This window comes from Tenebrio molitor, chromosome 4 (assembly GCF_963966145.1).
Source record: "Tenebrio molitor chromosome 4, icTenMoli1.1, whole genome shotgun sequence".
Classification (NCBI taxonomy): Eukaryota; Metazoa; Arthropoda; class Insecta; order Coleoptera; family Tenebrionidae; genus Tenebrio; species Tenebrio molitor.
This window is the reverse complement of record NC_091049.1, coordinates 24985066-25008194: the sequence shown is the minus strand read 5'-3', so window position 1 is coordinate 25008194 and position 23129 is coordinate 24985066. Positions and strand designations below refer to the sequence as shown.

Genomic DNA, 23129 nt, shown 5'->3' with positions numbered 1-23129 from the left:
CATAATTTTTTAGACAAATTTTATTGTGTTTAATTTTTTTTTTAATATATATTGCTGGTAAGATGTCGTTCTGCATTTTTGCTACATCCGTACAGTACTGAAGTCAACAAAAGGACCATCTCGAGGTTCCCATCTAGCATTAACAGTCAACTTTCTTCTTAAAAACAAAGTAATATTACGGTACTTTTTGAATGGCACTCCGTATAGTGGTACACATGTCCAGGGTCAGCGATGTCATAAGCTTCATAATGTTGTGTCATGATAAAAATCATCAATTGTTTCGATGCAAGTACTATCCGTTTATTAAACTCCCGCACTGTCAGTGTCAAAATGTTGAATTTTTTTTGGAGTGTACCTATGGTGACATACCTTTTCAGTTGCCTGTACACAAAATCTAGTTATAAGAACGTCAACAACAAAAGTGTGGTTATATTAATGGAGTTAATTCTCCTCTTTCCAAACAATAATTAACAATATTCTGCTTCTCTCTGGCCGTTAACAGTATTCTTTTACATTCCATATCTTCTTCTTGTGCAGCCACTTCGTGTAAGTAATATTTTGAATGAAAGAAACAGAATTTATGAAACTTAACTTCAAATTTGAAATTTCTAATTTTTGCACCAACGTTAACGTAAAAATTACTAGTCTCTGAACGACAGTGCGGCAACTTGCAAACACTTTGACAGTGCGGGAGTTTAGTAAATGGACAATAACTGTGCAACTTATTGTAATTATTTTTGTTGGTCATGTATTAGAAAAAAAAATCGCCTGTTCGTCGACAATAATTACCAAAAGCAGATAACGGAATTGAGATTCTTGCCTCTCGCCACAGATATTTGATAGGTAACCGGGTTAATTCCTTCTTTTTTGGTAGCCACTGGAAAATAATTGTTCATAAATGTGTTATAATAGTTATTTTTCTTTCTAATATTGGCACAATTATAACGAGTGATTTTTTTATATTTCACATCTTACCAGCCATGACTTTTTTGTCAGAAAAAGATGTATTGCATAGATATATGCCATTCACGATGTTTTGGCATAAGGGGAGGCTATGATTTCATTTTTTAACGTTGGATACATGTTTGATTTCTGTCATCTCTACTGTCACTAAAGTGCCTGACATGCGGACCTATCAAAATGAAAGTAACATGTTGCCGAATTTACCGTAATCATAATTAAGCGACTTTAAAACGTATTGATGGTGTTTGTATTAGACTGCAGAACATATTTTCAGTAAGTTACAATGAAGTCAAGTTTTTTTTTTTGTGTATAAATTAAATCGTAGGTGAGTACAAGATAAATATGTAGCACGGATAGTGAAGGAAGAAACAACGACCCAATTGAAATGGCACAGGGGTTTTGTAAGACCTATTATAACTTCGCGATAGAGTTGTGAATTTATGGCTTGAGTCTACTTTGAAATGTACTCCTGAAATTTGCCAACATTTTTGTAGATATTGTGAAGAACTTATTTCGGAAGATTGGGCAAAATTAATGTGAAATCTTGCATTTGAAAACGTTCTTCCTTTAATAATTTCATTAGGAGAATCTGACTCGGAATTTGATTGGGATTTTGATGCAGGTAATGATGATTCAGAATTTTCTAATGAAATTATGGAAGTTGAATAGTTTTGTTCTTTTTTGTCATAGACGATGGGTGTGTAAATATTTTGCAGAAAGATTGGAATAAAGTAAGGCTTAATAAGTAGGTTCAAGATTTTATACAATCTAGTTCTAGGAATGTTTTGGTTAAAATGAAAAATTAATTGAGAAGTTACTAACTGATTGGTTAAGACACTGTATAGGTGGGTTATCTAAATGGTTCATAAATTAACAGGAGCCACTTCATCTTTCGGTTCCGGTCCCTACTATTCTGTAGTCTGTTCAAGTCAGTTTCCTGTTTTGTTAAATTGGATTAAAAATGTGTGAGTATTTTATATTGGAAACTCGTAAAACTGACAACAATGCACTAGACAATGACGCAGTTTATAACCTCAAACTTAGAAAAAAATAACCTAATTCAACAGACAGCTTTACTGCCAACTTAAATGCACTTTTTCCATGGCCTCCCCTTATGCCAAAACATCGTGAATGGCATATAGAATTCGCCCTACATTTTTGTGACAGTTTTGATATATGTACTTAACCTTGTTTCTGGCGCTGTTTTTTTTTAAATTTCATTTCGCTAGTTGTTTTCTCTCTTGTTACCAAAAATTAGTCTTTTTTAAGACTAGACTTTCGTTTGTGATTGAACAACCAAACTTGTCCAAACAAAACAACATTTTTATTTGTGTGAAAATGGGATTCTCTGAGGAACACAAGACATTTATGATTGAATCGTACATCCGTAACGGTCAACAAATTAAGTACGACGCTGTCTTCGAGAATTTCGTGAAAAATTCCTTGATATTGCAATTGATGTAAATTGCATAAACACATCCTCGGTAATGTGGTAAAATTATTCAGTTAAGAGAAACGAATCTCGGAAATTGTTGAAAACGATAATGCATCTTTAAGAAGACGTTCATAACAAATGGACTTATTTTCACAGGTTCAATCAGATAATGAATAACGATCTTCTGGATTTATACTTTTTCAGCGATGAAGCTTGGTTTCATCTTTCGGGATATGTGAACTCACAAAATATGCGGATGTGGAGTGCAGAAAATGATTTTTTTTTTAAGAATCGCAATTACACCCTCAAGAAATTGGATTGTGGGTGTTTAATTGGGCCCGTTTTGTTTGAAAAATCTGTTACAGAAGTGCGGTACAAAAGAATTTGTCACGGTTCGAAAATTTCATTCCGTTCGTTTTTCGTTTTTTTGCGGATTTGGCCGGAGTGGAAGGCCCATGGGTTCCACTAATGCTTGGGGATGCACCATCGTTACTCGAACACCTCGAAAGTAACCTTAAAAGTAACGAATTCAGTAAACTCTCGCTCGCAGTTAGGCTGAGAGTAATCGCATGTTACCGCGACCGTTTTGTTTGTGTCTTTTCCTTCCCAATCCCTCATCCTCCCGTTCGCTTGTCGTTGTCGTTAATCCTTTCTACCTTGCCTTCTCTTTTGGTTTTTCTTGTCGGCTTTTCTTCGTTTTCTTTTCGTTTGGCCCCAGCTGAAGAGGCAGCTGGAATCGTGCCCTTATCCTCACAATTTCAGCGGGACGGTAGCTATATACCGTCGGGTTTGTCAGGTCGCGAACCTTGGCCCTTCGCCAGAAAAATTTCGCTCTTTCCTATCTTCTTCTTTCTTCACGGCCTAGAGTTTATCGGAGTTGAGTAGGTCTTCTGAATGTACCGTTCACTTACCTTTCCCTTTTTTTTTGACACCAACTCCATAAATTCCCTTCACCTTCTCGTCCCTGGACATTTTTTTTTCTCCTTCTTTCACGGAACTCTCTTCATCTCCCAAAACACCTGGAGACGGTCTCGATCGACGGTTCTCATCGATGATCGACGGCGTAGGCCTTTTGGTGCCTTTGTTTTGATTTTTCTAACCTATCTCGGTCCCGCTGTCGCGCGTCAAAAATTCGACCACGCACGCACCTGTCGGTTCACGATATTCCTTCGGTCGACAGCTGTTAAGGTCTGTTTTCCTTCACCGAGACTGGTTAGACTTTTTTGGGCAAGGCGATAAGTTCGCGTTTCGATGCCACTCTTCCTCTTTCGCAAAAGTACCGTGACTGGGTGAACTTCGTGGCAGCGTTTTCTTGTGTATCGCACCGATTTTCGGGATTTTCACGAAGTCTCCCGTGCCCGTCAGAAGAGTTGCGTGGTTCTCCGTTTCGTGCTGGATAGCGTACCTTTTGGAACCCCAACTCAATCGGAATTTCCGGATCTTGGGAGTCACGGACTTTTTTGGCTTTTCGTCGCCCCAAAAAAAAAGACCTCACGCCGACTGAGTAAGTCACAGTTTTCCCGTCGTACGTTACCTAATGGCGTTCTCTTCTTTCTATGAAAGGGTCTTTTAAGCGGATCTCTTACGAGGACCTTTTGCCGGACCCGTTCCAGCGGATCCGTCGAGTTTCCTGTTTTTCTGGCCTTCTTTTTTCATCTCCACCGGAATCAGCAGCGGCCTCAACGGCAGCAGGACCGCCGAGCCGCGAACCCCACAGGACGCCGAAGGACGACGCAGGAGGCTCAGGTCAGATCGTTCCCGAATATCATATCGCGCCTACAGGAACAGAGCCTCCAGTTTGCTCGTGCCGGGTATCTCCTCTCTCGAGGCCGCAGCCGTTTTTCGGCAAGGGGATAACGTCTCTTCTTTTGTTTTACTGTCTCTCTCTCTTGTGTCGCGTGTTTTATCTTGTGTGTGTGTGTAATTTGGAATTCAAACTTTTTTTTTGACAATATTATTTGTAAATCCGACGCCGGTAACTTAAGAGTTGCGTTTTAATTCGATACCGTTTGTTTTGCGGTCGCACCGAGCTTGTACAAGTATCGTCGGCGGCTCGCGGGAATTTCATCTTTAGTTTTAATTTATTTTGTGCGTTACCGGTCAGGACCGTTCCTTGATTTTTTTTTGTTTGCTGCAATCGAACATCGAACAGTAATTTTATTTTTTTTTACCAACAATCAATTGTACACATTATTTTTTTTTAATGTTCACTTATTGTAAATATTTATTGTACCAGAGGATCTAATTTGATTAAATTTGTTAACTGGGACACGTGTGTTTCTTTTCGGGTATCGGCCCCGGAGTATCGTCGGATCCGGATACTCCCGAAGTATCAGTGTCGGAGGATCCTGGCGCCCTTATCTTCTTGTCTTTCGGGTCTGGCTAATTCGTTCGCTTACCCCGCCCAAGACTGAGCTACCGGCAACAATTGCCAACCGCCGACCCAAAGTAGAAAAATACCGTGGCAAATTCATTCATGAACTTCACCACGATGAGTTACATAATTGTTATTTCCGGCAGGATGGAGCGACAGCTCATACAGCACCGATAATGTTATATTACCTAAGAACATTTTATGACGATCGTTTGATTAACTCCTCCCGCACGGACCATGTCTGTCCACTTGGATCACCTGATTTGACGCCACTATATACAGGGTCTCCCAGAACTGGCGGACCAAAATAATACGGTGAATTGATCATCTTCTGGGAATAATAGGAAAAATGTTCAAAAAAATCTATCTTAAATAGTGATTAGGAAAGAAGCAATTTAAACTGACCAATGCTCTTGTTGATGTTAAGTTACCTATTAATTAGTTTTCCTGCTTTATTTGTAACTATGGATACATTTACAAAAAAATTGAATTTTTAATAAATGAACATTATTGTAATTAAGTTAAGTAAAATAAACAAAACCTTGGGAAAATTAAAATAAATTCGAGAACATTATTATTTCATACTGTACACAAAAGACCTTACCAAATAATGTTTTAACAAAAAATAGTCTACCGAGACTAGATTTCCTCTTATGATTAATTTAGAATCATGTGCGTTAAGCGTTAAAATGATGTAAGAGTAATTTTTTTCCCACGAAAAAATGTGTGGATTGTCGAGATGTCCAGTACTTTTATTAGCTATTTCATAAATAAAAAAATTATTTGGTGGGAAGCTGGAACACTTGATATGATGTTACTAAATGCCAAAAAAAATGGTGTGACATTTTGTTCGGTATCACTGTGGACTATTGCTCCCAAGCGTTGAAAATTATTATTAAGGTCAATCGGTAGAGATAAGAAGTGCAGAGTGCAAAACAAATTAATATGTATTGTTGCCTAAAACTCTCATTATTTTGTTTATTATTGTGTGTAAATTCACTTAAATAAACAAGAAAATGCTACGTCATTGTCTAGAGGACGCAGTAATAAACATTTTATTGACATTACTACGCACAAAAAAGAAGGTAGTAAATAATAAATCTCGATGGTCAATAAAACAATAAAATCGTATTTGGCTATTTTTTTATCCGTAATTACGTTGCTAATACCTTGAACGTTGATAGACAAATAATTTAATTAAATTACTGTTAACAAAAAAAAAGGTTATGAAATAAACTTACATACGGGGTGTATCAAAACCACCGCACCAACTGTTGACGTATAAAAGCACATGATTAATTGACTAAAATTTGTTCAAAAATTGTGTAACAGAAATTCTAAATTTCGGTTTTTAAAAAAGCAAATGGACTAAAAGAGAAATAATCTAATTAGTGAATATTACTGCAATTGAATGAATACTCTATTTAAAATAATTGAAACAAAAACATTTTATTCCGAGAACATTTTTAGTTAACATTTTCAACACCCTGTAACTTTTAATTTAAGCTGGGAAAACATTTGTTTTCAATTTTTTTATGTTCTTCGCACTGTATTCTGTACAACTGCTAGTAGTTGGTGCGTTAGTTTTGAATCGCCCTGTATATTTTTTTAAAATCCATCTTTAAGAGTAAATTGTTCCAATAAAAAGTTGGCATTTAAATCAGTGTAACACAACAGGAATTCCTGATTGAATGTAACTACGTTTGTTTTATTGTAGCGTACAAATACTCGTAAGTGACGTCGACAAGCATGTGATGTAATTTTCCTAGAAAACCTGGTGTACTAGTGCTTAATTCTGACCTATTCAAAAACAAATGTTTTTTGTACGCATTTGTTATAGTTGGAAATTCCAGGAACATGTGACACAAATTGAAAAAAATCAGAAATTATTCTCACAGTTATTATTCAGATAAATATGTACATAGTTCGAAATTTTCCAGTTTTGTCAGTTTGGCCTTCATTTTTTTTCCAAAATTAAGTAAACAGCAGATCCGGATTTTAGTTCGAAAATACTTCCAAGTTGAAGACAATGACTCCGGCAATTTTTTTGATGTTTTTCCAATGTTAGAATATTTTAATTTTTTGTGTTGACTTTTTATTTTTTTTAAATCAATTTTTTGGCGATGATGATAATAAAATTCATAACAATAGATAATGCAATTTATTAGGGTGATTGCAAGTGCTTCAAATGGTTAACTGCATCATTTGTTTACATTTACGTAACAGTATTTTTCCAATTCAATAAATTTAGATATTTAAATTAATTGAATTAATTATCATAATGTGTATAAATATTTTCGGAGATAGTTCTGAGTCCACTTACGAAATTCTTCCAGATCCTGGATGAAAGTACATACACATTTTACTATGCAGCCAGGTTCATTCATATCTTACCACAATTTCTTTTTATATAACAATAAAATAAATACCCACCAACCGGTTCTTGACATCAAGAAAATATTCATAGTAGAAAAAACCTATAAAATAGCATAATTACGTAACATTTTTGTTTTATAATACAAAAATTTCCGATAATATTGCGGAATCTGGAAAAGTGCCCCGAATGCTTGCAGCGTTTCCACGTTGAATAGAGTGAAGACGAGGTCGTAAGAAGACTTAGTTTTTATAAATAGATCACAATAAAGTATTGCTTAAGTTTTTTTGGTCTTATAGAAATGAGATTGTTCGTTTGATTTTGTACTCTTTTGTTAGCTTTTTATAGGGGAGATTGTAACCACATGAAATATAATTAATTATAATTAAGAAAAAGAACGTATTAGTGTCAGTTACAATTTTTTTTATGTTCATAGTTTGCTGCAACATCCACATTGTTACAAATATATGTCTTTCTGGACAGAAACACTTTTTTTATCGGTGATCTACTTAACATTTGTTAACTGTTAATTAATTTCCAAGACGAAACGAAAAGAAACCTTCACTCCGCCTCCATTCGAAAGTTTTCAAGTTGTAACTCTTCAGAATCAAAACATGTTTTTATTGAACCGGAAATCTGATGTGATGTGGTTTTAGCATGTGTGAAAACGCTTTATCTTGTCGAAAGACGTAATCACCATCTTGACCAGGTCTGGGAATGAAGAGGATTAAAATGACGTCATTGCAAATTTTTATTCCTTTTGTAAGGGACGTGGAAGTGTCGACAAGCGCCCAAACTGCACCTGTGTCGCGAACGCCGGTGATATTTCTTAAATCGTCAAACCCATAGACAAAAACACATCGGAAACTATTTATCTGAAAGGAAATATGTTTTTTACGGGTCATGTGCATCATTATTTTCTTTTAAGATTTTTTGCGATCCTGAAATTAACTCGCAGAGCTGTTGTGGAGAAGTCTTCCGCAAAGCAAATGTCACTATTTAGCATCCGTGATTTGTTTATTTTGAAGCAACTTTCACCATCTAAGACAAATAAAATGTAATCTGGAAAATTTCTTAATTTGACATTGTTCTTAATCCGGAAATGACATTAACTTCAAAGCTTTAAATGGGACAAACTACTCTGCTTCATATTTTCAGTAGTTCTAAAAGGATTTCATTATTGTTAAAAGAGCTTCTAGTATGTGTTGTTTTTTAATACATACAGGTGTCCTCCAAAAAAAAAGACGAGTCCATAAGTCTCTTATTTATTGGAGGATTTTAATTATTTATACACCAAATTAAATGGTTATAAATAGGCTACAAAAAGGCCTAATAAATTATGAGCCATTTTTAATACGCCCTGTATATTTTTTATTTAAATTTTGATGTCTTTTTGTAGATCACTGAACTTACATAAAATTAGAAAAAATCAAAATCGTCTAATTCGTTGGAAAGAGAAATGTGATAAGAAAGTGTTCCATTTTTTTCTTAAGCACTGGAAGTAGTTACTTTTGTGAGAATATAATACTAATAATCTTTTATGGATTTAAAAAAATACTTAATTAAGTGGTTCATTTACGAAACTTTCAAAGATTTCTTAAGGTTGTTGCAAACGTTTCATCGTTTTTACAGCCAATTAATTTTATTTATCGTTGATCAAAACGGAAAAAAATACAAGTAAAATTTTTTTTACCCACAAATTGTTTGTACTTTGTAGGCATTCAACCTGTTGATAATTGTGCTTGCGTCAATATTTACGTTATACCTACGTTTACATCAATCGTTTTTTCTCACCGACTCTGTTGTTTAACTTAACAAACTGTGCAAACCTCAAGGCTGGTCGCCGTAAACGTCTTCGTGTTTTCTTTTGTCGTTTGTTTTTAATTAAGGTCGTTCGCGGCACGTAACGCGTCTAGTGTCTACACAAAGTGCACTCCTTCTCTACAATAGAACCCTTGATTGCAGAATGGCGTCGACCGACATCGTGTCCTTCTACACGGACAAGAACATCCTATTGACAGGAGGTAGCGGCTTCGTCGGCATCTGCCTCCTCGAGAAAATCTTGCGCACCATTCCCAAGCACGGCACCATTTACTTGCTGTTGAGGCCGAAGAAAGGCAAAGAGATCAGCGAACGCCTCGAGGAAATCAAGAAGAATCAAATCTTCGAGAGGCTGCTCAAGGAGAAGAGCGTGGAAGAGATCTTCGAGAAAGTGAGAGCGGTGGCCGGAGATGTCGGCCAGGATAATCTGGGGATGTCTGTCGAAGACAGGAAACTCATCACCGACAACGTCAACGTTATCGTTCACTCGGCCGCGACTCTAGACTTCGGGGACACCCTCAAGACCACAGTCAATATCAATCTGTTGGGGACCAGGAGAATGACGGAATTGGCGAAGGACTGTTCCAAATTGAACGTCCTCATTCATGTCAGCAGTGCCTACGTGAATTCGTTCAGACTAGAAGCGGAGGAGATAGTCTACGACAAACCGTGCGATGCGGAAGAGTTAATCTCCACAGTTAAAAAGTTAAGTGACGAGGAACTGGAGGAGAAGACTCCGGAATTGTTGGGTGATCACCCCAATACCTACACCATAACGAAGCACCTGGCCGAACACGAGATCAAAGGGGTGGAAGGATTGTTTCCCTGCACCATCGTCAGGCCCAGTATGAGTAAGTTGACATGATTTGATCACGGTTTAAACAAAAATTACGTCATTGTTTACCCCAAAAAAAAAAGACATTAACGAGTTTACGGGCGACACATATTTTACATAACATTTACGAGTGTGACTCGTTTTTTTTTTTTTAATCTAACTTGGAGAGATAATGAAGCGTAGCTAACAGCTCACTAAAAACGAGGAAATGTACAGTGAGGACCAAATAATTATGATATGAAATAATTTTTTGTGCAACCGTACGCGAAACGAGCACTTCGCGTACCTAAAATGGGCCGCGAAATCTAATTTCGAGGCCGTTGCTTTTAACGACGGCCGTTAAAGTAAACGTGCTACAAATAAGAATTTCCATGTAAAACTGGCGTTTAAATTTTTCGGGTATGAAATTAGAAACCGCAGAATTTATAATACGTACTTTTTAACTCTGGAGGAGTATCCACACGAAACTGAAACATCACTTTCCCTACAATTCTCTTCCGACATTTTTACGATTATTTACAAAAAAATGTATTTATGTCTTTTGGCCGCGAAATCCTTAAACATCCTCGAGATTGTCTGCCTCGGCCGCAAGTGGCCTCGGCGACAATTTTTCTCTCGGTACGTTAAAGAATTATTTCGCGGCCTTGATATACCTATTAAAATCTAGACAAACTGCAAAACATATTTTTTAATGAATTTTTTGAAAACATTACGTAAGTACATCGTTGATTGCTGTCAAAGACAGCAAAAAAATTTTTGGGGTTTTATTTTTCGGATATGACTTTTTGCTTTTGAAAAGGAAGAATTCTGTAATTGTGTGTTTTGAACCTTTGCACTTTGTTGCAAAATTTTTTATTTGTCAAATCTTTTCAAACATGAACAATTTTTTAAGCGGAATAATTAATACCAAATTATTTGTCACCTCGTTTTGGATTTTTTTCAAAATTGTTTTGACGTTCTTCCAATTTTTTTCCATGTAGTCCAAATCGGGACAGCAAGGGAACCACGCGATTTAGATTCAGTAAACTTTTAACCCATTTTGTAAAGTGTTCCGAATCATTGTTGCGACTAAATTGCTGCTGCAGAATACACCAAGCAAGCAGGCGCAAGTCACGTGATTTTATTACTACACAATCTAAGCGAATGAACTATAGATATCGATGTCTTCTCGCAGAGGAAACTAAGTAGCGAAGAAATTTTGGGACCAGAAAAATTCAAAATCTAAAAATGTTCCAACCGGAAAAATTCATTGCATTTCAAATACACTTCTTTCTCTGGCCTCTTTCATGTGATTTTATTACTATACAATTTAAGTGGACGGAGTATAGACCAAAGTACGACTCTAGTTTGACCTTCCTTTCTATGGACATATCACTGAATACCTACATGATTAAGTAATGAGTTTTCAATTTCACAAGCTGTGTGTTTATTTTCAATTCAATTTTTTTTCAGTTTCCCATAAGATAATATTGAAGTGTACTGTACACACGCAAATACTACATTAATAATGCATGACATAATCACCACTTCAGCTCTTATTGTTATTATTACGTTGCATTAATACATCATGTACTCATACAAAATGCATTTACATATTTTTTCATTACTTTATGCCGGACTTCAAGATTATAAAATCTTTTCTTTTTAATCTAAGTACATAAGTTTTATTATTTTAACATTAAAAGGCAGAATATGACTTTACCGCAAGTCAAGTCAACTTTGAAAAAAAAAATCTGCATGATACACATAACCTCACATTGAATTGTATGTAATGCAAGTACATAATTGAAAATTAAACTCGGCTCGTGTTGGAATTTTCATCCTCTTGAATAATAGCCATCATTATACGCTCATTGAAGAATGCATTTACTTTATATTACTTCAAGCCACCAAATGACAATACAGAGTGTATCTGAATTCGACCGACAAACTTTCAGGGTAGATTTTGTGATCAAAAATAAGCATAAAACTCTCAATACATATGAGGTCAAAAATGCTTAGTTTGCGAGATAATCGACTAAAAAGTTCTACCAGCAACAAAAGGCACGGGTGGAATTTTTTGATGAAACATACAAAAATAAAAAGGAGCTATGTACAATTTACTAAAATTTCGCCCCCCGATTCAATCCAAGGAATACAGATCGTAATTGTTTTTAGGTTTTTGTTGATTATCTCGCAAACTAAGCGTTTTTGACCCCATATACAGGTGTCCCCAAAAAAAAAGACGAGTCCATAGCTCCCTTATTTAAAGGTTGTTAATAGGCTACAAAAAGGCTTAATAAATTCACGTATAGCTCCAAGGGCTTCAAGACTAAACTGTCAAAATATTTTTTTTTAAACGGGATCACATACTTTTTTTTAGTAATTCTGATAGAGATTTTAATTCTGAAAACAACAATGTATCACAAGTATAACTTCACATAAAAAAAAATAATACTAACTTTTGAAACAAATGACGAGCACCAAGCGAAAAGCTATCAAAATGCATTGCGTTACAATGTAATAACCAAATTAAGGTAGCTGGAAAAACAAATGACAAATAATAACATGTGGGATTGCGCAGATATGCCGCCAATGTTTAGCGCAAAATGGAACATAGACGATATTAGTGTTTTTTTACATTTTTTTTTTTGTGAATTTTTGGTATTTAAGTGTATACTTGTGATACACTGTTGTTTTCAGAATAAAAATCTCTATCAGAATTACTAAAAAAAATATGTAATCCCATTTGAAAAAAAATATTTTGACAGTTTACCCTTGAAACCCATGGGGCTATACTTAAATTTATTAGGCCATTTTGTAGCCTATTAACAACCATTTAATTTGGTGTACAGATAATTAAAATCTTCCGATAAATAATGGAGTTATGGACTCGTCTTCTTTTTTGGGGACAGCCTGTATATTAAGAGTTTTATGCTTATTTTTTATTGTAGAATCTGCCATGAAAGTTTATCGGTCGAATGCGGATACACCCTGTATACAATTGTATACAATTGTAATACAGAACGAATAAGGAAATTACATATGAAGTACAGTTAATGCTCTAAGATGATGACACTCTTCGGAACATCTAATTAAACACCCAACATTCTATTTACTTTATTATTTAATATCACATCAATATGTATATTATGCGAAAGGTTTAACTGTCGACCTACATTGACGCTCAGATCTTTAAACGAATGTATCGTATGTCTAAATAAAAATCTGATAAAGAATGCTTTGTGAAATGTTACGAACGCATGTCTGGCATAATATGTTATATTTAGCCAAGTGACAAACCATTCACAGTTCATCTTGCACACGTTGCGAAAATAACTTTCATAAATGCTTTTTGTTTCGTTGAATAATCGACTGTAATATTAGATGCCGTGAGATCATTTAAATTTATAATTAATGTAGGCTATGACTTTTAAATTAGATTGGCAACACTGTTGACAGCTTGATTTGAATCGTCAAAGTGGCGCTTCAAAATTCAATACAAAATATGAAACGGCGAGTTAACAGTTGGTTGTATCGAATACCCAGCTTGGATTATTTTAACAATAATTCAAATGAAGGTGTCAACAATGTTGCCAATTTAATTTAAAAGTCATAGGGCCACTTTACAAAAGCAAAATTAAGTTAATCGTAATCAAATGCGAGATTAACTGAACACGTGATTAGATTGAACCAATCGAAGTTTCGGGATTCATGGGTTAATTAATCGCGCGTTAAAATTTAATTCGAATTAAATATTTAATTCTCTTTCTATAAACTGGCCCCTAGCCTACTTTAATTTATAAATTTAAATAATATCACGGTATAATGTGTTTTGAAAAAATGTAAATACAAGACAAAATGAAAAACAAAGACGCTTAGAAAAATTGAAGGTTAAAACTTGACAACTGTAACAGTTGTCTTAACAAGCAACAAAACCGACAGAGCACTCTTGATCAGATATTTATTTAGAACCCGATGCAACAACCAATTGAACTTCTGTAAAATCATACAGAAGCAGAAAAAAAAAACGTTTGATTACGATTTAGCGTTAATGTTGATGTGGGAAATTGCTGTGTTAACATTTTTTGTCGATAGTTTTGGAACATCCTGTATAAGAATCGATTTGTCTAAACAAGCAAAAATTAAAAATCTATATACAGAGTGTCCCCAAAAAAAAAGACGAGTCCATAGCTCCCTTATTTATGGGACGATTTTAATGATCTATACACCAAATTAAATGGTTGTGAGTAGGCTGCAAAATGGCCTACCAAATTCACGTAAAGCCCCAACGACTTCAAGGTTAAACTGTCAAAAATTTTTTTTTCAAATGAGAATACATACCTTTTTTTAGTAATTCCGATAGAGAATTTTATTCTGAAAACAACAATGTATCACAAGTATAACCTCAAAGTTAAAAAAAAATTAAAAAATAATCCATTTTTGGAAACAAATGACGAGCACCGAGCGAGAACCTATCAAAATGCATTGCGTTACACTGTAATAACCAAATTCAGTTAGCTGGAAAAACAAATGACAAATAATAACATGTGGGATTGCGCAGAACGTAGTTTTAGCGTAGACGATAGTAGCGTTTTTAAATTTTTTTTTTTTAATTTTTGGTATGTAAGTTATACTTGTGATACATTATTCTTTTCATAATAAAAATCTCTATTACAATTAGTAAAAAAAAATATGTATTCCCATTTGAAAAAGAATATTTTGACAGTTTGGCCTTGAAACCCTTGGGGCTATACGTAAATTTATTAGGCCTTTTTGTAGCCTATTGACAACCATTTAATTTGGTGTATAAATATTTAAAATCCTCCGATAAATAAGGGAGTTATGGACTCGTCTTTTTTTTCGGGGACACCTGTATATAAAAATGAATCGCCGTTCGTTAGTCTCGCTAAAACTCAAAAACGGCTCGACCGATTTGAATAATTATTTTTTTATTTTGTTTGCTTTACTTCAGGGGTGGTTTAAAAAGAAAAAAAAATCGGAAAAGTTGCCCGGAAAATTGGAAAATTCGGGAAAAACTGAAAGTGCTTTTTTCTGTGGGAACGGCTGGAACGATTTGGCAAATTTTTTTTTTTTTAATGTTCGTAATAATCCGTATGAGGTTTTTATGTAAAGAAAAACTGGAAAAGTTGCCCGGAAAATTGGAAAATTCGGGAAAAACTGAAAGTGCTTTTTTCTGATGGATATGCATTATTTTTTTTTTTTTTTGTTCGTTATAGTCGTGAAAAAGTTTTCAGGCAAAAAAATCGGGACAATTACAAAGGAAAGTCGAAAAATTCGGGCAAACTGCAAAAATTATAATTTTTGTATGCATTCTCGATCATAACTGACGATAGGAACGACATATTTGATTAATTCTTTTTTTTTTGTTCGATATGCCCCGGAATGGAAATAACTCAATTGAAAGTTTTTAATAGAAAAAAAATCTGGAAGATTTGCAGAAAAATCTGGAAAAACTAAATTAAAATAATTCGGGGAAAACTGAAAGTGCTTTTTTGTATGAACTCAAGACCATAACTCAGGATTCGAACGATGGCTATGCGTAATTCTTTTTTGGTTGTGTTTGTTAGGGTTTTGGATAAGTTTTCGGAAAAAAAATTCGGGACAATTACAAAGGAAAGTCGGAAAATTCGGACAAATTTAAAAAATTATAATTTTTGTATGCACTCTCGATCATAACTGACAATAGGAGCTACATATTTGCTTGATGCTTTTTTTTTGTTTTCAATTGAAAAAAAAACTGGAAGATTTGAAGGAAAATCTGTAAAAACGCAATCCAGTATATTAAAATAAAATTACATTTGCTTTTACTTTTGTGTTGTTACGCGATCTGTCCGACAAATGTAGTAGTTGTTTTATTTCTATTCCAATTTATTTGCCTACATGCACAAATGTCAAGTGACAGCTGATTGTGAAATTGGGAATCAAACCAATCGGATTGTTAGCTTGAACATCGATCTTGCAATCGAAATGTAAATATTGGGTGATTAAAAGTAATTGTGGATCAATCTGGCAACTATGTACAAAAATTTATGTGGCAACTGTGTGGGTGGGATAGAGTTGACATTTTTTTGACAGTTCATAGTCGCGCAATTTTGAAAGTTGTCAAATCAATGTGTACTGAAATTTAAAAAATCAAATGCACGCTTATGAAATTTCATACAAATGTCAACTCTATCCCATTCACACAGTTGCCACATAAATTTTCATACATATGTAGTTGCAATACTTATTCATAATCATTTTGGATCACCCAAGAAAACTGCTTGAGATTCATTGTGATTTCAAATTTAATGGAAGAAAATAAATAATTAGTTTGGACATGAAATTCTGACTTAATTAAATTGTGACTTAAATTCTGGAACAAAACCGTATGGTTCCAACTCGATCACATTCCGGGCACATCACATTTCCAGCATTTCAGCAGTGTAGAATACTGCCGATAGAATTCATCTCCCATGTAAAATTCCTCATTTTTACTTTGTTTACACATTTCCAATAGCTTTTCACAAATTCACAAAACGATCACAAACAAATTTAGGTATTGAAATTTGGACAAGACAACGTCGGTCGAGTCAGCTCTTCGCGATGTTATAATATTGGGTTACCCTCCGCATCGACCACTCTTCTTCTAATTTGGAAAGAATGATACCACGTAAACGTCAAATTCGCCTGTCAACTCTGTCAACGCTGACAACCGGAAATCAGAAATGCGTTTAGATCACAGTGGTACCAATTGTATTTATATTTCATGTACATAAAAGACATCAAATTCATTGGAATTGTAAACAAGTTTCATTTAATAACCGAACGAAATTCAAACCGTATAAGATATAGCCAGTACTATTGATCTCAATGAATTGAAGTTGGAAGGTTGATTAGGATTGATTATGGCTAATCAAAATGTTACAAAAAAAAAAAAATTTAAATCGGTGAAGCCGTTTTTGAGTTTTAACAAGACTAACGAACAGCGATTGTAGGTGATACGAAGTTCACCGGGTCAGCTAGTCTGCAATAAAGAAAAGCTTTTTAAAGTCAACAGAGAAAATAAAATAAAGTTGGTCCCAAATGGGAACCGTGAGGTACTCCCTACCAATACCAAACACAAGTTCTCTCAAACTGAATAAATCAGGAAATTTCGACGAAGAAACAAAACGACCCAACACAAAATCATCTCTTGCTATTTCCATCGCGAGGGTTGGAATCTAGCGAAAGCTGTTACGAGTTACGGATTTATCGAGCGGTGAATTTCATTTAAGCGGATCGCCTCGTACACCAAGTCAGCATTGTGATGGTTGTTTTTAACCAGTTTAATGTCGCTTTTAATTTGAAAAGTATCGTACGCGTACCAGTCAAGGTGAAGAGCGATATTAATAAAAATATTTATCGCGACATAATTCATGCAATGTTTAAAATGTCTGCGAAAGGTGATAGGAGGAGAAATACATTTTTATTGGAGTGTTTTTATCGCGTGGGCGTCAACTCCGTTCAAATAAAATAATGAAGATGTTTTTGTTGTGGCCGAATACCGACAAGTGTTGAGGTTTTTTGTTTGGTTTATGTAAAAATCAAATTATAAAGAAACAATTACTTACCAAAATATCTACATAATTTTCAATTGTTAAAAAACGTAACGTTTGTTTTGCTTTACAACATCTTACGTAAACTTAGTGAGCACCATAATTTTGTCAAATTATTGAAATTATGTGTAGTTTAACTTATTTTAGAATATAGCCATAATAACAATAAAAGCGGCACAAACGAGTTGCGGTGTAATGTGTGTTGCCTATACCAACATTAAATTGTCTATAAATTGTGCCTCGTAAACCAATAATGTATCTATAGTTTGTCCAGTGAGAGATTGGTTGACATAAAAATCACTAAATTCTACGCAGAGAAAGTAGTACCTAGCGCGCGTAAAATTTGAAATATATCCTTCAAGCAGTAACATTTTGTGCCCTGAAATTATGCTCTAATTAATGAAGTACCTTAACGAATAAGAGATAAAATGAATGAAAATATTACAGTTGCAGTATTTTACACGAAGACGTGTAGGTAGGTTACCTACTCTTGATAACTATTTGCGTCAAGAGTATTTAAAAGTAAAACCTCAACCAACAAGATCGTTTATATATCAATTTTATATCAATGCGAAATCAAACGACTTAATTTTGCTGGTCGTGAAATGTCTACGAAATTGTTGTGTTCAAAATAGCGGAAGATCAGTTCGTGAAGCAAAATATGGGGAACTTCTCAGGGGGCTAGGAGTTAAAATAAAACAATTCCTTGGGTTGAAGGACGCCTGTATTTAATTTTTCAAATAAATAAAATCAAATACGTTCTTGTTTTCACCTGCAGTAACTGGTTAATTTCAAATTAAATTTCTGACTTACACAAAATTATGGACAGGGCTGCTCGAGTATCCTTAAGACATAATACGTAGGTAATATAAACATAAAACAAAAATGGACAACGAGATCGTCAAGGTTAATTTAAATTAAATCCTGAAACTTCCTGCAGACGTTTATCTGAATGACCGACTATCGTGCGCCAGTCCGAATTCAATTTGACTTATTAAAATATATTTTAGAATATTAACTTTACTTATTGAATAAACATCAGAAGAACCTGTGGCGGTATAAGGCTGAAAATTTAAAAAAGAAATATCTCATTGAAAAAAAACTAGCTTTACAGTACACAACCCTTGTCTTACTGCTCTGCACCATATCATTGAGTACAAGATGAACTTCTTGCTTAATATTGCAATGCAAGTCTGCTGTAACTCTTCTAGGACGCTGCCTCGTCAACTTTCTTGATGATGTTTTAGTTGGACCACCTTTACACTTTGACACTGTGTTTTTGCTAACTCCTAAGCATCTCGCAGTGACCTTTAAGAAAAATACTTTTAACCCTTGACTAATCTGACCTAATCAATGATGATGTCAAGTCAATAAAATTATGATAGGTATAATACTATTTTGTGTTATAAAGGTATGAAAAGCAACCTCCAGTGGACTTTCAGTTGTAAGTTTTTCATTTATGAAAAATGAATAAGCACTTGCATCATCTTCTGGGCTGCTGGGTTGCTAGCTGCAGTCAAACAGCTTCGGGTTGCCTACAAAACAGTTTTAAAGCAATATAATTAAATTTAAAATATTATCTTCATACCTTTGCATCAGTCTAGATATTCGTGATATCACTAAAGGGATTCATGTTTATAAATTGAAATGTCACTTAAAAAAGGCACTCGAAGGTAAACAATAGGGAACTTATAGGGCAGAAACAAACTAAAACAACAAACTAACTAATCTTAAAAACTTGGAAAGTTTAAACACCACAAAAAAAAATAGTTAAGCTAGAAATAACGAACAAAACACACATTACTCGGAGGTTAACAATACAGAACTTAGTCAATACAAACCAACAAACTAACTTATCCCAGATAATTAAGAAGTTTTAAACACAACAAAATACCTCACTTGAAGACGGAGCAAATAAACCACACACGGTGTTGACGATTCAAAGTGACAGCGGCAACGACAACAGCTGAAATTTGACAATTTGCTGTGACATCATAAATTGGCGTAGGATTACAATGCCCGCGAAATTATTTCAAAGGTACCACCACAATAATTTATTTTATTAAAATTTTTTGTATTGTATTCTAGTGCATTTTGTAGTGTTGGGTTACAAGCCTACAATTTAAACTCTCCCAATCTCTCGCTGGACGGAGTTTACCACCTGTTTATGTATTTGTTTTTTTTTTACTGTGTGTTAGGACTGTAACCCTTTTGTCTGCTGTGTTTTTGCTGGGTTGTTGCGATCGAATTGGACGCTTTGTGATGGACGTCTTTATTCGAGAGAAAAAATAACTGTCACTTATGTTGATGACTTTATTCGTCTCTGCTTTCTAGTAATTCTCTATCTACTATTTACAAAATTTTACCTTATATACAACCTACTTCTAGAAAACTGAGGGTTGGGGGTGTAAGCACCCGTCCAGACCTTCGTGGGTACAGTAGGACGTAACAGAAATGCAACACTGTGTTTTCCAAATTTAATATAGCCCAAGGAGTTGGTCATGGACTTTCCCTCCGGCACTGACTAATTATCAAAAATAATAACTCCGGAAGATTCGGTTTTTCTGGTACGTGTGAAGGCTTCTGCTTCTATTTAGAATTTACCACAAAAACCACAATGATTATTGTTAGATTTTTTCTTGCGAGTTTTACATCTTTACTTATTGCTCGTAGTTGCCGCTTCTGATGAATGTTACGTAAGTCACCATTGTTTGCTTTTTGTAAGTAGATACATAGTAATAAAAATAAAAATTATTCAGTGTTAATCGTTAATGCAGCAATGTTCGTACATGTTCAAACAAATTGGTGACAAAATAACAGCGCTAAGTGTGTACTTAATACTTCAAATGTACATTGACAATACAATTGTTTCGCAAAGTGCACGTAAATGTTTTAACTGCAAATTGACAATCATATTGTGCTGTGGTGCAGGTGTCGGATAAGTGTTGCAGCAGATAATACTTCAAATATTAACTGCATGTCAGATTAAATCAATATTAATTTCTTCGTGATTTAGGAATTAAAAAACAACGTCTATTTTATCGACTGAGGTGTTTTCTTCAGGTATACAAAGAAAAAACAGCTTTGTAACGTTTCCGAGAGTAAAAAAATCTGGTGTACATAAATTATAATTCGCACTTTCCTTATTTAACATCCACTGCAAAAAAAAAACGTGGGATAATATTGACAGTTTGTTTATATTTTATATTATTTGTTTATTTGAACAGTTTTTAGAAGGTTTTTTTGTCTTTCCAGTTCACTGTTTGAATCCGCTTAATTCAAAAACTAACCAATGGATTTTCCTCAAATAAAATTTGTTACATGATTGTGTTCTGCACTTTGTTTCATTACGTTACGTCATAAAGCTGCCTGTCCAATAACGATAAATCTGTGCCGAGTATTATCAGTGTTGTGAGCTCGCCTCGCTTATTTCTGTTTCGTCGATTTTAGTGTAATAGACGTACTTTCGTGTCATCTTATGACTGATGGTTTTTTTTTATCAAACCTGAACATTAGTTGCTTTGCTGAGCGTGAAATGGACGTTGTGACATTCCGTAATATGCACGAACAAAGCCGCAGGCAAGATCTAGATATTTATAGTCCTGGAAAAACACGCCTCAGAACTGCGTTCGTTGCTTTACTCATGACTACTAATCCATTATGAATAGGTGTTTTTATTGTACAGTTTTTAATGCTCTGGTCGTAAAACCAGAAGCATTTTGATCCAGTCGGTAACAATTCCATTTTCATTGTATTGTTGGTTGCAGAAAACAATGTTAAAGAGCGACGTACAGTAAGTTGTTGAATTATCTTGCAAACTTTTTTCCAAACAATTTGCAATGTTTAAAATAAGTTCATAATACTGGTGACAAGTAGAAATATGTACCGATCTACTTACTGCAAAAAAATTAATTGTTGAAGTAATTTGCAGAAACCCAACCGGAAATTGCTCGTTCAAATATTGACAATTGTCCCGGAGAGTTTTATAGTTTTATTATTATTTGTTTTTCTCAATTTATATGTTAGTTGTTATATAAGAAATTAGGAATCTCAAGACAATAAGTATTGTTTTTTTGTTAATTCAAAAGAAAATGTAAAACGACTAAAACGTTTAAAAGAAACGTTATTAGGCGAAACCTTCTTTATTTGTTATCAGCGAGATAGCTGACGGGTTACATTCAAATCTCAGCAGGTAAATAAGCTAATTCTCAACTCCAGTAACTGTTGTCATATATTATACTCACAAACATTATGTTATAAAATTTTATTGTTGCTTATTTTGGTTAACTGTTGCAATCTTTGACCTTTATCTTCATCTTCCATCCGTATAATAGTATGCAGGCCGTTACAATATTTACTAGCTGCTCTGTAGAAACAATTTTTACTAGCTGTTGCTCGCAGCTACGTTCCCCTTACGGAACATTTCACTTTACTACTCGGCTCTCTTTCGCGATAACCTGATGATGCTACCCTATGTCACTCTTGAAGAACCAAGCTATCTAATACTGAAGGAATTTTTGAAATCGGTCCAGTGGTTTCTGACTTTATGCCGAACATACAAACATACAGACTCACGAACAATTTTATGTATTACTATAGATGATGTTTAAATCTGTGCGCCACATTCTCACCTCAAGAAAAACCGTTATTTATTAAGAAATATTCTTTTACACTTTGTAGTTGTCGGCGCGTGGAAGGAACCCGTACCGGGATGGACGATCAGCAAGAACGGCCCTCAAGGTTTCTTTATGGGCGCCGCAAAAGGAGTGGTTCGTCGATTGCCCGTGGGAAAAACCCTAGTCTACGACTACATTCCAGTCGACGTGGTGATCAACACCCTCCTCGCAGCAGGTTGCAGCGCCGGCGTCAAGCAAAGCAAAGAAGTGGAAGTGTACCACTGCACTTCCAGCACGAGGAACCCGTTCAGTTGGATATTGATCGAAGACCGCATTAACGGATACCTCCACGAGTTCCCGTTGAAATCGGCCGTCTGGTACCCCTACTTGAAGTTCCTCCCTTCCATCACCTGGTACAAGATTTCCTCGTTCTTCGTGCACATCCTCCCCGCTATAATTCTCGACAGCGTGACGAGGCTAGGAGGAGGGCGCCCCATGTAACTCAACCAAATCTTTTATCGCTCGGAAGTGTAGAACAGAGTTGTTTTCAGTTTGATGAAGTTGCACAGGAACGTCAACACTTCACTGGATCGACTGGAAACGTTCATTTTCACCGAGTGGAAGTTCACCGCCAAGAAGACGATGGAGTTGCACAAGGTGCTGTCGAAGAGCGACCAAGAGACTTACAGTTTGGACATAGCCGAGTTGTCTTGGGCGGACTATTTTAGGGACTTGGCGATGGGGTCGCGAATCTACCTGAACCGAGAGCCCCTCAAGAATCTCTCTTCCGCCAAAGCTAAAGACAACGTGTAAGTGTTCACTCTCACCGTGATTTATTCATGTTGTCATCTATCTCCACAGCTTGTTGATTCTCCATCTGGCGTTGCAAGCCGCCATCTTCTCCCTGATCTGGTACTTGTTCGCTTGCATGTTCGGAATGAAGATGTCGTCGTCGGCGTACGTCGTCCCCATCGCCTATTTCATCTTCAGCTTGTTGTAAAATAGTTGTTAAGAGTTTTTGTATTTATATGGGCTTATTTTGTATATTTATTCGAATAAAAATGGCGGATCGTGTTCAGGTTGCGGTCCGTTATGTCGATTAGACGAGGTTTGACTTGTGGGCGTGTCAAA

General features: G+C 35.2%; 1 protein-coding gene and 1 long non-coding RNA gene across 5 annotated transcripts in view; one reads left to right on the top strand and one right to left on the bottom strand.

Moving 5' to 3' along the window:
• LOC138129190 (putative fatty acyl-CoA reductase CG8306) overlaps positions 1-23100 on the top strand; it is a 29593-nt gene extending 6493 nt beyond the window's left edge. The window contains exons 2-5 of the mRNA XM_069045446.1: positions 9112-9818; positions 22063-22495; positions 22550-22807; positions 22860-23100. Coding sequence (XP_068901547.1) covers positions 9113-9818; positions 22063-22495; positions 22550-22807; positions 22860-22998 — 1536 coding nt within the window. The 5' untranslated portion in view covers position 9112 and the 3' untranslated portion in view covers positions 22999-23100. The remainder of the gene's footprint in view (positions 1-9111; positions 9819-22062; positions 22496-22549; positions 22808-22859) is intronic.
• On the bottom strand, positions 18089-22066 carry LOC138129197 (uncharacterized). Of its 4 annotated transcripts, none has more exons than XR_011159145.1 (3): positions 18971-22066; positions 18777-18917; positions 18089-18690 (listed from the first exon to the last, which is right to left on the bottom strand). It is a non-coding gene; the product is annotated as an uncharacterized lncRNA (long non-coding RNA). The 4 variants fall into 4 exon arrangements; XR_011159147.1 differs by having other exon boundaries at positions 18808-18917; XR_011159144.1 differs by having other exon boundaries at positions 18777-22066.
• Positions 23101-23129: the final 29 nt, after the last annotated feature.